We start from the raw sequence: 18,751 nt of genomic DNA, 5'->3' as shown, positions 1-18,751 counted from the left end.
TGGCTCTGATTCGAGGTATTTGTCTCTCGTTAACTCCAGACTTATCCTCACATCCAGTCAGTCTGCTGGAGGCTTCGCTGAGATTCCAGAGCAAACACTGACGTCTGGACCATCTCTGGGTTTGTCTCCGGCTCAGACAGTTGCTGGAGAACTCTGTGGTTCCGACTGGAAACCGACAATTTCATGAAAACTGACTCAAATGTCTCAAAAAATGTCTAAAACGACAAAAACCTGCCCAAAAATTGCTCAAAAATATTTTAAAAACTGTTGAAATTACACAAAAAACGACTAGAAATGTATGAGCTCTTTGGCTGTTGACCTTCCTGCCCAACATCACTGATGTCAAAAGTCACTTTTTTTGACCAATTATTTCCCAAAAACCTGACTAAAACCAAACTTTAAGGTTCCGTTTCTTACCCTCCTTTGTGCAGATCGGCTGATGGAGGCCTCTTGCTGCCGGTTCCGTCCTGGTGAACCTTCTTGTCCAGCGACATCGACAGAGGAGCGTCTCGAACAGGAAGTCCCAACACCAGCGTCTCCTTGGTAACCGAGGTGGTGTCGTCGCCGGTCCGGCCCATGTGCTTCTTGGCGTAGTCAAAGCCCTGAACAGGCTGAAAGACGACAAAGAGAAAAAACTCAGAGACACGACTGCAGGTCGAAGCTTCGGAGACGGAAAATGGAGTTTTTATTGTTTTTTAAAATCAATTTAGCTCCAAGATGGATGGAACGAAAGCGACACAAAGACACGAAAACAATCAGCGACTTCCTGAAGCTCATGCAAAGACCTTCAAAGTGATATTCAGCATCACGGTTTCCCAGATTCACGACACGATGCAGGCTGATGAGGAGGAAACACCGTGATTCAAACCCACAAAGCAGAATATGCAGGAAAAGTCGAGACAATCGCAGCTGAGACGTTCAAAAATGGAGTTAAAGTCAAACAACGAGGCAGCAAACACAGTCAGACACACCACATCCAGCTTATTTCTACACATTTTTGCAGAAAACATCACAAAACATTGCAAAAAAGACGTTTGGATCCTGTGTGACTTTAATATTATGCAGTGAAACATAAAAACAACCACTAAAATACATTTTGTGCTATTTAATACGAGTCTGTAAACTCTTCTGTGCAGAAGAATTGCTCATGATAATCTGTGCTAAATTAAAATGATGATATTAAACCCACATTTGGCAACATTAGCTTCAAACTGAAAATTTTGTCAAAAATATAAGAGATTAAAATCACATTATAAGATACAAAAATAAAGTTATGACACTAAATTATGGTCTCAAAGTTATACAATTGAAATGGGGTTTTTTTTATCCATCAGTTAGTGAGCAAATCCTGCCTGAAATCACTCATAAACTGCTTAAATTGCAAGAAAGTTGGTCAAAAACACTCAAAAAGACTCAAAACTAAATTACACAAATTTGTTCCATATTTCTCAAAGTTTGTCGAGAATCATAAAAACTCGTTGAAAATGTTCCCAAGGACACAAAAATGATCCAAAATGACAAAAAAAGATACAAGCTGACATAAAAATAGTTGAAAATGAGAAGAAAATCATCCAGAATAAAGAGATTTCACCCAAGATTATCCAAAAATGATCCAAACTGACCAAAATTAGTCCACGATGCTTCAAAAACTATACAAAATTACTCCAAAATGACAGGAAATTTGTTGAAAATGAAATAAAAGTTGGCCTAAATTGCATCAAATGTTGTCTAAAATTATTTTCTGTGATCCTATTTAAGGGACTTCACAGAATGTTTACTTAATAAACCTTCATTTAATTAAACTCTTTGGCTTTAAGCTCTGAGTTCTTCCTAATTCGCTGCCTCTGAGCAAATAACTATAAAATACATTAGCTATAAAAAGGTCTCTGGCTGCTGTGTGGAATGAATTAACATCACAGGATTTCTGTTTATTGCAGTTTTAGGGTCGACTGATGCATTTTAAACATTACTGATAATAGCAGGTATGTGGTTGAAGTTAAAATAAAAATCCTGGTGTCAAAATTTAGAACAACACAAACTACCAGAACCTCCTCAGAACCACCTGGTTCTTCATCTCCAGTAACTTTATCAATGATCAGAGTTCAGATCAGATCAGAGTCCTACCCAAAAATGACATTAAATCATCGAAGATCTCTCAGAATTTGTCCAAAATGACAAAAACCTCTCAGAAATGACTCAGTATGTGTCCAAGATGATTCAAACATGATCCTAGATGATCACATTTTGACTGGCTTTAGAGATTGTGACACCTGGATGGATTTAAACTGATCTGGTGTCAGTTTTTACCAGAACTCAGATGTGTTTTTCCTCCTAAATGTCATGGTTCTATCTGCTGGACTGATGAAGTTCTGAGGCTCAGAAATGATGGAAAAAGTCCATTAAAAAGTGATAAATCTGGATCCACCTCTATGGACTTTAAGGATCTGGAAATATCCAGCTCTGAATGTTCTAACTGAGACTAAACTGAAAGATTGGAAGCAAGAAAGGAGAAAGTTCCCTGATGAAAGTTCTAGAGTAGACCTACCGACAACTGGACAGTTGTTGGTAGGTCTACTCTAGAACTTTCTCCAAGGGATGTTCTCCTCTACGGACTTCAAGGACCTGGAACTCTGGAGATATTCCCAGGACGAAGGTAGAACTCTGATCATTGATAAAGTTACTGGAGATAAAGAACCAAATGATTCTGAGGAGAACTTTTAGCAGATTTGGTTGAGTCTTATGTTGAAAGCAGCTTTAAATGTCAGTTCCTTCCATATGTGGACAGACATAAGTTGGTAAAACCACAAACGTCTGAAGCAGCAAACAGAACAAGTCCATTGTCGCTATGATTTCATCAGCAAGCCTTCACAGCTAAACAAATGTCAGAACTCCAAGTCGACACCGTGTCCTGCATATTAAAGCGCAGAAACCCTCCAGATAAAGTGTTTCTTCCATTTCAGATAAAAGTAATTGGACGGACATCCCTCCTCCCCATCGGTTTTTATCAGCCTCCAAACACCAGAGCTGGCAGTAATGAAAAAGTCTGGGAAATAAATAAATAATGAAGCTTAACGGCACCTTTGAAGTCATAAAGAGTCCGCTTTTTTTTTTTGGTGAAAGCCTCCGGGGCCCGAACACGTTCTTTGTGTTGTTAAATGCTTTTCAATTTAAGGAATAGAGAACAAAATCCAAAGAGGAGCAGAGATCGACCCATTTCTGGCTACACAGCGACGCACACCAAACCCTGATTTTTCTATTTCGAGCCACTCTAAAACAGGACGCGTTCGGCGATGCATGCTGAATCCTGCAGCGTGTGAGGTGAGGTGAGGCGGCTGACGGCGCTCCTTAATAATGCATCGGTCACGGAGCCGCAACACATGTGGCTGCGGCCGCACACGGAAACCGATACATAGCGTGTTGTTTTAGAGCGTGTGCATGTAGTGCCCACCCGCTGAGGTGATGCATGGTGACAGAAGAGGCTCTTAGAGAATCCAGACATTATTTTCTAACATTCAAGTGCAGCTCCACATATACCAACATACAGTATGCATTATAGAGGAGCAGGTTAGCCCCAGTGGCTGATGGGTAACGGATCATGTCATACATGTAGCGCCCACCCGCTGAGGTGATGCTTGTTGACAGTCGAGGCTCTTAGAGAATCCAAACATAAATTTTCCTGCAGCCTTGCGTAGAAAGCAGTAAATGAAAAGCCCACGTGTACTACTAAGTACAGGGGGTCCTCCACTTATGTCGGAGTTCTATTCCGACAGATAAGCTGATTATCACTGTAAGTCGGAAATCCACCAAAAATGTAAACAAAGCTGCAAATCACCATATCGATCAGTTCTTCCAAAAAGCCACGTTCTGAACATTTTAATACATCTAATTTCACTACCATGGAGATGGCTTTCCTTGTCTTTACAGCATCAGAAGAGTCTGACTGACACTTGGGAGCCATAATGAAGGGCAAAAGTTAGCGAATGTAGAACAATCCAAGGTGGCGTACAACCGGGGAATGGAAACAAAGCCACTCTGTTCGCCAGCTACTTCCATGTAACCAGCTCTGATGCAACAGCATAGGTCAAGGACGTTGTAAACTGAGGACCCCCCGTATGGATTTTAGAGGAGCCGGTTAGCCCCAGTGGCTGATGGGTAATGGCTCATGTCATGCATGTAGCGCCCACCCGCTGAGATGTTGCACATTGACGGACAAGGCTTTTAAAGAATCCAAACGTTCACTCACCTACAGCCTCATGGAGAAAGTGGTAAAATAAAAGTCCACATGTACTAACATGCAGTATGGATTATAGAGGAGCTGGTTAGCCCCAGTGGCTGATGGGTAACGGCTCATGTCATGCATATAGTGCCCACTACTGAGATGATACATGTTGATGAATGAGGCTCTTAAAGAATCCAAACCTAAAAGCAGTAAATGTAAAGCCCACATGTACTACAGTACCAAGTACAGAGGGTCCTCGACTTACATCAGAGTTCAGTTCCTAAGGATCGACGTAAGTCGAGTTTTGCCATAAAGTCGTAAATGTAAACAAAGCTGTTACGTGCATCATGACATCGATCAGTTCTTCAGAAAAGGCATATTCCGAAGGTTGTATTCTATGTAATTTCACTTCCATGGAGACGGTTTTCCTTTTCTTTGAAGCATCAGAAGAGTCTGACTTATGCTTGGAAGCCATAATGAAGGAAAAAAGGTTGTGAATGTCGCACAATCCAAGGTGGGGTACAACCGGAGAATGGAAACAAAGCCGTCTGAGAGCGCCGCATGACGACACATTCATCTACTTCGCTCACCAACTACTTCCACATAGCCAGTTCCGACAAAACGCCGTACATTATAAACCGAGGACTCCCTGCATGGATTTCAGAGGAGCTGGTTAGCCCCAGTGGCTGATGGGTAACGGCTTGTGTCATGCATGTAGCACCCACCCACTGAGATGATGCATGTTGACAGATGAGGCTCTTAAAGAATCCATAACAATAATTTTTCTGCAGCCTCATGTAGAAATCAGTAAATTAAAAGTCCACATGTACTAACATGCAGTATGGATTATAGAGGAGCCTCTTAGCCCCAGTGGCTGATGGGTAACGGCTCATGTCATGTGTAAGGACGGTATGGATTCTCAGAAAGGCCGAAGGAAATAACCTTGAAAAGGTCACATGTCGTGTTTTTACACCGCAGTGGCTCAGAAACAGTGCAAAAAAAAGGTAGAAATTTCACAGCAGAGGAGCCAAAAATTAGTCTTAAAAACACTGTAACTTTCCAAAACTTTAAAATGAGCGAAAATACCAGCAAATATGTGTAAAATTATGTTTTTAAGCTGATTTTAATGAAGGAAATATTGTAATTTACAGTCAAATGTTCAGAGATTTTTTTTCAGTTTTGGTCTTTTTTTTTAAAAAAAACAAAATTGCATAAAATACTTTTTTTCTGTGTTTGTACCACATTTTAGCTGTAATTTAACAAAATGTGAAAAACCTGTTGAAAAAGAAACTGAGAAAACTGGGAAAATAACAGCAAATATGTGTAAAATTATCATTTTTAAGCTGATTTAAATAAAGGAAAATTGTAATTTTCAATGTAAAATAACAAATATTTATAAAAATCTGGATTTTTGAAGATGATTTACAATTACATTTACCAAACTTTTCTTTGAAATAACAGAAATCTCAGTAAAATAACAATGCTATTTTCTGATTTAAATACAACAAGAAAAAAAATTATGTATTTTTTACAGCCAAATCTTAAATTGGAAAAAAGATAAATCATTTCAATCACTGATGATCAGTCTAATGCTGTTTTATAAGAGAACCTGACGTTAGAACAGAACCAGAAACAAACTCCAGTCTTTTTCTACACTAAATAATAGCGGATCTGTTTGGTTTGCACTTTGATAAAAAAACACAAATGCTGCTTCTCCTCCTTAATTCAACTCAGACGTTTTAAATGTGAGACTTCTACGGCCTGATTATTGCCTGTTTTCACCTTCCTTCCTCCTCTCATTGATCTCAGACGGCCAATCAGGACGCAGGAATAATTCACGTCCTCAGCACAGCAGCCACATGCAGAGTTTTACCCGGCAACAGCAGCAACAGCAGCAACAACAGCAGGCAGCAAACACAGCAAGAGGCAGAGATTGATCCTCATCCGTCCATCCATTCATTCATTCCCTTATTGATTAATAAATTAATCAATGAATCCACTCATCCAGGCAGCGATCCACCAGTCAGGGAGTGATTTACTACCTGGTGGTGATAGCTGCCCTCCCTTCGATACGACGTCTAAACAGGAAGAGAGTCAAAGGAACAAATCAGGGAGGATTAATGCAGAACAGAACAGAACAGAACAGAACAGAACAGAACAGAACAGAACAGAATGTTTAAATAAAAAAAATTAAAAGCTGCCAAAAAAGGTAAATAACTGAAACTAACGGTAGGAATATGCCATACTTCAGTAACTAAAATACATTTTCCAGCCTTACTTTAACATGAGCTCAGGGGCATTTTGGGCTTACAATTTTTTAAGAGCAAAAATGAAAACACACTGTAAAATTACACAACCAATATTAATTTTTCCGTCAACTGTGAACATGTGGACCTAATTTTAGGAACACATTTAGAGTATTAAACTTGAATTTAAAATGTAAAGTACTTTTAGAAAATAATAACAAAAACAAAAAAACATTATAAAATAACAAAACATGATGATAATATTAATAATAACAATATCAACAATAAATAAATAAACAAATGCAATATTTTGGCAGAATGTGTCAAAAAAAATATACCATAAAATAACAGGTGGTGTATTTGGAAAAAATTATAATATCAAAAAAAAAAGAAGAAAATAAACCAGAATGCAACTGAATAAAACAGAAAACACTGTAAAACTGCAATATATATAATTAAATTAATTAATTATAGATAAATGAATAAATAAATACAATTTATTGAAAAAAGTAATATTATTTAATAATTATTAATATTTTTATCTTGCCAAGCAATGAAGTGGTGGTGGGAACCCTCACCCTATAAATGAATTTTTGGAGTCTAAATTTAGCTTTTAGAAGCTGTGATGTTTGAACGTTTTTGGGGAGAAACACAATACAGCAGATTTATGGTTTTAAGAGTAGTAGAAGAAGAAAGAATAACATGAAAAGTAGAAGAAAGAATAACATGAAGAGTAGAAGAAGAAAGAATAATATAAAGAGTAGTAGAAGAAGAAAGAATAACATGAAGAGTAGAAGAAAGAATAACATGAAGAGTAGAAGAAGAAAGACTAATATAAAGAGTAGAAGAAGAAGAAAGAATAACATTGAAAGTAGAAGAAAGAATAAGATAAAGGCTGTGTCCGAAATAGCATACTAACGTACTACATACTACATTCTCAATGAGTATATACTGTATACTACGTACTATAAGTATGATTAGAATGCAGACCGTTCACACTGTAGTATACTACTACATTTCCCATAATGCATTTCAAACCTCCACGACAAAAACCAGAAGTACGGCTATCTAATATCTCGGCTGAATGCCGGCTTCAGGTCGATTTTACGCTAACAAACAATCGCATAATTAATGTGGCAATTTCCAGCCGGCACTCCTCATGCAGTTATTAGCCAGATTATGCGAATCGTTTCAATTGTAGCTGCAGGCTACTGGAGGTAGCTGCTACTTGTTCTGTATGCAAAGCGAGCTGCTGCAACTAGCTGCTAGCATTCAGTAGCACGTTGTGAGGCGTCTGACAAATTTAAAACATTGGTCAGAAAACGCCTATTTCTCAAATCTGTGGGGTGATTAGGATGACTACTTAACCACATAAAATAAAATAAAAATCGCCGCGGTCCGGCCACATATCCCGCGGAGGCTTCCATTTCAGTGGGTAGCTCGCAAAGCATTATGGGGCGGTTGAGTATGACTAGTGTGGTCACCGCGCATACTTAAAAATTTTCTGTAAATAGTATACATCCGGGTATTTCTTGCGTACTCAGTCTTTTCATACTATCTAATGTGAACGCACTACATACTTATTTTGACGTCACATTTAGTATGAGTAGTACGTTAGTATGCGATTTCGGACACAGCCAAAGAGTAGTAGTAGAAGAAAGACTAACATAAAGAGTATAAGAAGAAGAAAGAATAACACAAAGAGTAGAAGAAGAAGAAAGAATAACAAAGAGTAGAAGGTGAAAGTAGAGGGGAACACTGAGGGCAGTAAACTGAAGTAGCAGACGGTGGTGAAATCTGGTTTTCTGACCTTGGATCGGGTCTTGAAGGTCCTGAAGGCTCCGGTTTTGAAGATGACTCGGTTCCTCTTGCAGAGGATGAAGGCCACCATCCCGATGACGACGAAGAGGAGGAAGAGCGGCGTCAGGACGGCCATGATCCACAGGTTACTGGGAGGAGTCTTCACCACCGCTGCAAGAAAAGAAACACCAGAATTTAACACCTGAGTCATTATTTAGTCCTTTTAATGCATTTTTACTGGCAGGAAGAGATCAGGACTTTAAGATCAATAAAATGTCAAAGAAGAAGTGACAAAGCTCATAAATATGACAAATATTTTGTCCACAAAGCAAAGATATTCAGTTTACTGCATATTTTAAGACTCAATCTGGCAAAAATCTATTGTTTTACCTGGTGAACATATTCATATAATGTCCAAACACCAACACACTGATGTCTTTTCTAGCCTGTGTTTTATTAGTAGCAGCAAAGTAAAAGTAAAATAAAAGACATTTGCAAAAGATATTCACTGAATTAGACAAAACATGTTTAATTAGAATTGCTTACTCTAGCTTTAAATGATGCGTTTAATGTTTCTTATGTTTATCTCTTTTATTTTCTTACTCGACTTCATTGTGTAAAAGAAAACATTCCTGTTCTCCTTTTCCACTCCCATATCTTCCTCATTTCTCGTTTCTCTGAGCTCCTGGATGAGTTTTCACGCTGCTGGTTTCCACTGAAGGCAGACAAACTGGATTCTACGGGAACATTTTGTTCGTCTGAGGCCTGAAGGAGGAGCTGCAAAGAGCTCTGTGGCTTCTCTCCAGCTTGTTAATTATAGCTTGTGTGAAAAGTTTGTCCTGAACGGTGCGAACATCCTGAACACCTGATAACCTGAACGCTGCATCAGATCAAACAAGCAGCTTCTAATCTGTCAATCGGAGCGCTGAAGCCTTATTGGATGCATACGCTAAATATGGAGATGTATGGAAATTTATGGAAAACCCAAATGCTGCAGAATGTCAGAGCGAGCCGGAGCTGTTCTGCTTGAGTTCAGCGGATAAACCCTAAAGAGCAGTTAAAGGAGGAACGTTTTCAGCCTCCACCGTGGAAATGTGCAGCTCCAACGTCTACGGTTCTACGTTTAAAGAAAGAAAAACAGAATAAAGTCCATGTGTTTGTGCTGACATTTCTAAACGTGAAGTAAAACCAGCAGGAAAAGCCCAGATGGAGCTAATATAACCCGCTCTGTGCCGTTCAGAATGTCTGCTGCAGGTCACAGTGTGTCGTTTCACTGAGCAGCAAATTGTGCAATAAATTTTGAAACATCGACAGGAATAGTTTGATGTCCTGGAAAAATGCTGAAACAGTAAATACGTGTTTGGAAGGAGCAGCCACACGTATCAGATCGTTACGTTCTTTCACGCCATAACTTATGGATTTGTCTCGAGCCTGCTGCCATTTCCACAAACTGCACATGTAGAAGAGACGTATTCCAATAAAAATACATCTCAGCACAATGAAATATGTCTAAAAGTCACCTCAAAAAGATGTAAAAACACCACTAAACATGCAAAATCACCCCCAAAAGGCTTGAAATGACCACAAAAAGACACAAACTTACCAAAGAAACATGCAAAATCACAACAAATAGATGCAAAAATTGACATGAAAATACGCAAAATCACCCTCAAAAGGCTTGAAAACACGAAACAGAGGCAGAAAATCAACAAGAATAAGAAGTAAAATTGACATAAAAAGAAAAAATCACAACAAAAAAGATGCCAAATCATCTAAAAAGGATCCAAAATCATCATAAAGACACAAAATTACAACAAAAAGATGCAAAACCACTACCTAAAAGAAAAAGACTTGAAATCACCATAAAAAAATTGAAATCAACACAAAAAATGTGGGAAATCACAATGAAAAGACGCAAAATCGCCACAAAAAGTGGCAGAATTTCCACAAAAGGTGCAAAATCACCACAAAAACACTTGAAATCACAACAAAAGGTCACAAAATTAGCACAGAAAGATGTAAAATCCCAACAAAAAGATGCAAAATCATAAAAAATATGTAAAAATCACCATGAAACCATGTAAAATCAATACCAAAAGACTTGATATCAGAACAGAGACATAAAATCAAGAACAAAATACGTCAAATTGCCACAAAAACATACAAAAACACCTAAAAAGGCCCAAAAATCAACAAAAAAGGACAAAGTCCCAACAGAAAGATGCAAAATCATGACAAGACACAAAATCACAACAAAAAGATGCAAAATCACAACAAAAGCTTACAAAATTACCACAGACATATGCAAAAATCACCATGAAAACATGCAAAATCACTACCAAAAGACCTGAAATCACGACAAAGAGACATAAAATCAACAACAAAAATAGGTAAAATTGCCACAAAATACACAAAATCACCTAAAAAGACCCAAAAATCAACATAAAAGGACACAAAGTCACCACAAAAAGATGCAAAGTCATTATAAAGACACAAAATCACAACAGAAAGACTTGAAATCGACACAAAAATGTTTACAATCACAACAAAAGGCCACAAAATCACCACAGAAACACATAAAATCACATGAAGTCATGGAATCCCAACCTGACAGAGTTGTATTTTCAGAAATCATATGACTAGCTAAATAAAATCATTACATTACATTTGTTTCTAGGCATGTTGACATGTTTTTATTTGTGTAAACCGACTCGTCTGCATGTCGTCCGGTTCTTGGTCCACATGATTGATGACATCATGAGAACACAGAGTGAGGAGACGCTTACGTTCGGCCTGGTTCTGATTTCTGCGTTAATTTGGAAACATCAGAACAATGAATAGAAGGTGAAGAGACGCTTACGTTCGGCCTGGACTTGGACGAAGTATCCCAGCGTCAGCGCCATGGTCTGGGAGTCCAGGCTGCTCAGGGTCTTGGCGGCGTTGGTTCCGGTGATGGGAGCTCCGTTCTGCTGGGCGTAGTACGTCATCTCAGCCGGGTTCTTAGGACCGGGCAGCCGACGCATGGAGACCATCTGCAGCAGGTGAGAGAGAAGCTTTTAGTCCAGGTTAAACACAGAAACACCATCAGACTGAAAGCCCCTCATCTAGACTAAACATCCTGCCACTTCTACGGCCGTCCAGTCAGACGCCAGCATCAACTTAGAGAAACTGGAGTCACGTCAAACCTTAACTTCCTTTCATCACACATCAAACACCTTTTCTTTTTGTAAATTACCAGAAAAAAAGGCACAAAATCACCACAATAAGACTCAAAATCACGACAAAATGATGCAAATTCACCAAAAAAAAAAAAAAAAAAGTGAAAAAAGCTGTAAAATCACCACAAAATGTCACAAAATGACAATAATATGATGAAAAACCACAAAAAGACTTCACCACAACAGGATGTAAAAACACCACAAAACGCTGAAACTACACAATAAGACACAAAAAGTTGTAAAATCACCACAATAAGACACAAAATCACGACACGACGCAAAATCACCACGAAAAGATGCAAAATTACAACAAAAAAGACTTGAAATCACCACAAAAAGTTGCAAAATCAGCACAAAAAAACACAATCAAGACAAAAACACATGAAATCAAAACAAAAAGATGCAAAATCACCATAAAAAGTCATGAAATGATACAAAAAGACACAAAATTGTCACAAAAATTTGTGAAAGCACAAGAAAAAGATGCAAACTCTGAACAAAAAGCCAAAATTAACACAAAAAAGATTTGAAATGACCACAAAATGACGTACAATCACAAAAAAAGTCACAATGTTCTAAAAAAAAGACACAAAATTGTCACAAAAAGTTGGAGGAGTCACCACAGTAAGACGCAGAATCACGACAAAATTATGCAAAATCACCACAAAAAGTTGTAAAACCAACGCAAAAAAACCACATTAACTCAAAAAAGTGCAAAATCACCACAAATTCAGCGACAAAGACTAGAAACTTTGTGACTTTAATGGAGCCTGGACGGTCATTTGATTTCAAAAGAAGGACGTGAGTTTATTAAACGGACGATGATTCTCTGCAGACATTAAACTGGTCGACTGAGACCAGCATGAAGCTCTGCAGCAACACAGAGAACCGAGGTCACGTATGAAGGAAAAGCACAAGAACAAAGATCTTTTTAACTTCTGAATCTTCCTCCATAGCTCATAAAACATCAATAATCAATAATCAATAACCCCCTACCTGGACGGTGTAGCCCCCCACCGTGGTGGCCCTCCTGGCCCTCACCGTCCTGGACCCCTGCCTTCCAGCCACCAGGAACAGCTCAGCCAGACGCTGCTCCATGAGGCTGGCAAAGCTCTGGTAGTTCTCCTCCAGAGAGGATTGGTCTACGTCCTGGATCACTGCAGAGAAACAAGGAGAAGGAGAAATTAGATATGTTGTTGATACAGAGAATCGGTCTACATCCTGGATCACTGCAGAGAAACAACGAGAAGGAGAAATCAGATATGTTGTTGATAGAGAGGATCGGTCTACATCCTGGATCACTGCAGAGAAACAACGAGAAGGAGAAATCAGATATGTTGTTGATAGAGAGGATCGGTCTACATCCTGGATCACTGCAGAGAAACAACGAGAAGGAGAAATCAGATATGTTGTTGATAGAGAGGATCGGTCTACATCCTGGATCACTGCAGAGAAACAACGAGAAGGAGAAATCAGATATGTTGTTGATAGAGAGGATCGGTCTACATCCTGGATCACTGCAGAGAAACAACGAGAAGGAGAAATCAGATATGTTGTTGATAGAGAGGATCGGTCTACATCCTGGATCACTGCAGAGAAACAACGAGAAGGAGAAATCAGATATGTTGTTGATAGAGAGGATCAGTCTACATCCTGGATCATTATAGACAAAGAAAAAGAAGAAAAAAAAATCACAGCTAGATTATTGATAGAGAGGACTGGTCTACATCCTGGATCACTGCAGAGAAACAAGCAGAAGGAGAAATCAGATTATTGATTGAGAGGACCGGTCTACATCCTGGATCACTGCAGAGAAGAAAACACTACAGACAGGTTATTGATAAAAAGGATCAGTCTACAACCTGGATCACTGCAGACAAACAAGAAGAAGAAAACATCACAGATATGTTGTTGATAGGGAGGATTGGTCTATATCTTGGATCACTGCAAAGAAACAAGCAGGAGAAAACATCACAGAGAATCAGTCTATGTCCTGGATCACTGCAGAGAAACAGGAAGCCTCCCCCTCTACCTCCCCTATGTCTCACCCTCTGCCTCCCCTTTACCTCCCCCTCTAACCTCCTTCTCAGAGCGTCTTTAGCTGCTCTTCTATTGATGTATAATTCACAGCTTCCTGACTGAGATCAGCTCACATCACATCATCAGGAGGAGACACAGTGTGTGTTTGTGTGTCCTGTTTGCTACTGTGTGTGCATGTTAGTGACAGTGTGTATTACTGTGTGTGTTGCTGTGTCTGTGTCTGTGTGTGTGTGTGCCCATGTTTTTGCTATATTGTGGGGACCAAATGTCCCCACAACTGTAGGAAAACCAAAAACTATGTCACTTGTGGGGACCTCATTTTGGTCCCCACAAGTTTAAACAGTGTTTTCTTGGCCATGTTGTTGTTACTGAAAAAAGTAAAAGTACATAAACATTTCTTTAGGGTTAAGCATTGTTTTGGTCTGGGTTAGGGTTTGGTTAAGGTTAAGGTTAGGGTAAGGGTTAGGGGTTAGATATGAATGGGAGTCAATGGTATGTCCCCACAATGATAGCAAGACACACACACGTGTGTGTGTGTGTGTGTGTGTGTGTGTGTGTGTGTGTGTGCCTGTGTGCCTATCCAACAGTGGCCCTCTAAGTCATCAAACACTCGCTAACAGGGGACGTTTTTGCTTCCTGTCCACAGTTAGTCATGCTTTGCATCACGCTAATGTCATTCAGGGGAAGTTTTATTATTTTTTCTAAGAGGGTGAGAGGTGTGTGTGAGGGTTAAAACGCTGCCATAAACTCAACAGTGCCTCTGCAGGTCGGAGTAAGTATTACAGGGTCAACAGTAATGGGTATCCTGACGAGTCTAGTGTGTTGATGCGTGTAATTTACCTGTTTTCACCCAGAAGTTTTTGGTTGCCATCGATGTGTTGAGGTTATGATATTCAAGAGCTGGAGAGAGAAAGAAAAAGTTACAGTTAAGAAATGATAACAAGAAAGTCTAATTTAAGTCTCTGTAGCAGCAGTCAAAGTTGAAATTTATCAATTCATGGGCAACAACAACAAAAACATAACATTTTAAATTATTCTTCTTGAGTTAGGACAACTTTTACTGCAATTATGTTCAGAACAACAAACTAAACTGAGTTCACAGAATTAGCTTTTACACTACAGTGAAAGGTATTTTATAATTACCAATCTAAATTTGTCTCAGCATGTTAAGAATGAGGAGGAGATGTATGAGTTATGTTAATTACAGTCTAGTTTCCAAATTGATAAACAGACATATCAGACAAACCAAACACATGTAAACATTGGAAACATTATAATAATAGGCCTGTAATCAGTAAATGTCATCTCTGATTAAGCGACAACCTGCACACTTTTCTTTAGCTTTGATTATTTACTTGCAAGAGACATTTCACAACAGACATAAAAAATACACTACTGGCCAAACGTTTGGAAGCGACTTCAAGTCCCTGTTCACAAAGGTAAAAACAATTTTTAAAAATAACAGAAAAAATGCAATATTTGATATACATACATACATAAATTACAGACACAGATTGTCCCATCACAAATCAGATTAACTCTTAAACCATAATATGAAAATAATTTTTACTGTATTTAATTCAGCAAATAAATACATAAATAAAAATCATCGTTTTACAGAAGAAAAAAATCTGTATATTTATTTACACAACTGTTCAATAGTTTGGGGTCACTTTCAAATATCCATATATATTTTTTTCAGTGAAGATAACATTAAATGAATCAGGAATCCAGTGTAGACATTGTTAATGTGGTAAATGACTATTGTAGCTGGAAGCGGCTGGTTTTTAATGGAATATCTCCATAGGGGTACAGAGGAACATTTCCAGCAACCATCACTCCTGTGTTCTAATGCTACATTGTGTTAGCTAATGGTGCTGAAAGGCTCATTGATGATTAGAAAACCCTTGTGCAGTTATGTTAGCTCATGGATAAAAGTGGGAGTTTAATGGAAAACATGGAATTGTCTGAGTGATTCCAAACTTTTGAACAGCAGCGTACATATTTATCCTATAACTACATTGCAGAGTCTTTAGGACAAATAAAATATTGAGCACCAGAATCTGAGAACAGTCTCTCAGGTATTATCTCTGTTAGTAAAGAGTGTTTGTTTTGTGACTGTCGGGTTCATCCAGCTGTCACTGCTGAAACCTCATTCACCTCAGCTGAACTTCAGAGTGTATTTCTGCACAGACCGTGGGTTGTTAAAAGTGGAACTATGAGCCTCATGCTGTGCTAAATATCTCCCAAACTGATGCATATTAATTATTTCTGACGTGATTTGATTAAAAGCTTCCGGAGGTCATGTAACTGTGACAGCGGTTCATTTGCGAGTCACAGATTTTCTCTTTGCCGGGTTTCATTTTTGCTTTTGTCTGCAGCAGCCTTTCTTTCTTCTGCCTTCATGCCTCCATCTCTTTCTTAACCTGTTTACTTGTCAGACTATTCATTTCCTAAAACTCCTTCCCGTCCGGTCGACTGTCTCCATCTGTCTTTATTTACACATCATCACTCCCTCAGTCCGTCGACCTCTTTTCTGCATCCGATTCATCCGTCAACCTCTACCTCCTTATTTCCCATCTGCCCGGATCAACATCTGTCTGAGCTGAATGTCTGCAGAGCCTTCGGTGTTTTCAGTCGCTGCAACCAGCCAGTGTTTCTGCTGCTACTGCTGCCTCGGTTTTGTATTCACTGCACTCTTCACTGGAGTTAAACAAGTTCACATAAATACTGCAGACAAACGGCACTGGAGTGTGACGGTTCAGACTCGGTCGGTGAACTTTAAAGAATCTGTTTGGCGTGCAGATGAATCCGCTGCATTAATTTCATCAACACGGCATCCGGAAAATCTAGTTGCATAATTCTTAAAGAAAAAGAAGACGAAAACATATATTTAACAAACAAAACAGGAAGCTCTTGCTCAATCTAATTAAAGGAGATAATGGTGGTTTAAAAGTTAAAGCTGGCTTAAGCCTCCATGTCTCTAACTCAACCAATAAATCAGTCAGACTTTGTATAACACCTTTTACCCTCAAAAAAACCTGAGACACCATTTCAAAGAGTAAATATCTCCAGAAATAAAACTCCCACAGTCATGAAATTTGGTGAACACAGACAGAATAGTTTCCAGCAGATGTAATTGATCAAATGGATCCAGCAGAGAACACATTTGTAATTATATATGCAAAATATGTAAACCAGACTGGTACTGTGTCCCCAGAATGTTCCTCTAAGTGAATACATATGAATGGATCCGTATTTCCGACTACAATACTGATTTTGGTCGACATTTCTAGATGTTGGTGTCCATAGAGGTCTAGATGTTCATAGAGGTCTAGATGTTCATAGAGGTCTAGATGGTGGTGTTCATAGAGGTCTAGATGTTGATAGAGGTCTAGATGTTGATAGAGGTCTAGATGTTGGTGTTCATAGAGGTCTAGATGTTGGTGTTCATAGAGGTCTAGATGTTGATAGAGGTCTAGATGTTCATAGAGGTCTAGATGTTGGTGTCCATAGAGGTCTAGATGTTGGTGTTCATAGAGGTCTAGATGTTGGTGTCCATAGAGGTCTAGATGTTGGTGTCCATAGAGGTCTAGATGTTGGTGTCCATAGAGGTCTAGATGTTGATGTTAATAGAGGTCTAGATGTTCATAAAGGTCTAGATGTTGATGTTCATAGATGTCTAGCTGCTCATATTAAGATGTGTGCAGAGTTGTCTTCATGTGGAAATTTAACAACAGATAAGGCTGATTTCGTCTTAAAGAATTTTCCTGTAAGAGGTTTTTTTTCAATACACTTACAGGAACTTCCTGCTCTAAACTATTTTGTCTGTGTCCTCAGGGAATTTCACGGCTGCAGGAGTTTTATTTCAGGAGATACTGAACCTTTAAAATGGATTTGCAGGTGGGACATTTTTACAAATAAATAAATGTGCAAGAGCTGACACCATAAAGAATTTTATAAACTAGTAAAATGATCTTAAAACTGATTAAATGTGTGCTCTACTTTTGGTTTTAGCCAACACAAGTGCAACTTAAAAACGTTTAAACATATTCTCACTTACATCAGAACATTACAATGCTGCAGGTAATAAAAAGGTGTAGTAGTGTCTCAGATCTGACTTGAAAGAGAAAATATCAAAATCTTTTACATGTTGTCTTGGTTTGATTGTCACTTTACGTTAAGTTTCTCTGAGTTTCACCACCGGTGACTTCACTATTGTCCTGATTTCTATTAACATGTCTCACAAAGTTACCAAAACCAGCAAATGTAAAAGGTTCTCAAAACCCTTGACACACAAACATAGAAAAAATGTGTCTCAGGATCAGAATATAACAAAACTGATGTAGACACACATAAATTTGGTAGCTAATTAGATTTACATCACGTAAACCTGCGTAGATGTACAGACACCAGGTTTCATTTAGTCTTTGCTTAAATAATAAATGCAAGATGGTAAAAAAAATGGACCTTTTTCTTTATTATGCAGTGCGTAAATCTGAACCTGCTACATTTTTGGCAGAGCAGTTTGGCAGAGGGCTTCACATTTTATCCTCTAAGTACAGATGATGAATAAATCTGCTGTTGACTTTGGCTTGAATGGACTCCACAGTCAAACAGAGACGTGTTGAGACAGAAGAGACCTCTGCATGCAAACAGACAGCGCAGGTCGATCTGATAATTGATCATCCATTTGTGCTAAAATCGATTCCACACATGCCTGAGCTGTTAAACGTTGTGACTGTTGTGTTACTAGTCAGATACAGCCTTTCTCTAACCGATTGTTTATCCGGTTTATCAGTTCACACCGGTCTATAATGAGTTGTTCATTGTTTCACTTGGTAAACAACAGCAGCAGACGGGGTTTAGGAGTGGATCTGAACAACGTCAAGTGAGATTCTTTAGCCCCTCAGTGTTGAGACCACGCACAAATGGATATTAATCTAATCTCCATGCTGCTGTTTGATTGATTAAATCAATCAGCCTGCAGGCCTGAAACCCTCTGAACTCCAAAACATGCAAGTGGGTTTAAAAGACACATTAAAAAAAAGGAGAAATCACAGAATTTATCACATAATATCTTCAAAGTTCCTATTTTCAGACTACTCATCTGTGACATAGCATTCCATAGAGAAAATAATAGTAAAACTTTATAATTGTCATATTTTATCAGAAAATCACTTCATTCTCTATGTTTCATTTAAGAATTTCACCAAAATAAACAGTTT

General features: G+C 38.6%; 1 protein-coding gene across 1 annotated transcript in view; it reads right to left on the bottom strand.

The window, feature by feature from the left end:
* Positions 1-18,751, bottom strand: part of kiaa1549la (KIAA1549-like a) — a 144,709-nt gene that overhangs the window by 46,973 nt on the left and 78,985 nt on the right. The window contains exons 8-13 of the mRNA XM_051951865.1: positions 14,364-14,423; positions 12,480-12,640; positions 11,126-11,297; positions 8,276-8,436; positions 6,262-6,297; positions 418-611 (exon numbers count right to left, since the gene is read on the bottom strand). Of these exons, the coding sequence (XP_051807825.1) occupies positions 418-611; positions 6,262-6,297; positions 8,276-8,436; positions 11,126-11,297; positions 12,480-12,640; positions 14,364-14,423 (784 nt within the window). The remainder of the gene's footprint in view (positions 1-417; positions 612-6,261; positions 6,298-8,275; positions 8,437-11,125; positions 11,298-12,479; positions 12,641-14,363; positions 14,424-18,751) is intronic.

Source organism: Acanthochromis polyacanthus, chromosome 8, assembly GCF_021347895.1.
Source record: "Acanthochromis polyacanthus isolate Apoly-LR-REF ecotype Palm Island chromosome 8, KAUST_Apoly_ChrSc, whole genome shotgun sequence".
Classification (NCBI taxonomy): Eukaryota; Metazoa; Chordata; class Actinopteri; family Pomacentridae; genus Acanthochromis; species Acanthochromis polyacanthus.
The sequence above is the reverse complement of the archived record's forward strand: the minus strand, read 5'-3'. Positions and strand labels throughout refer to the sequence as shown.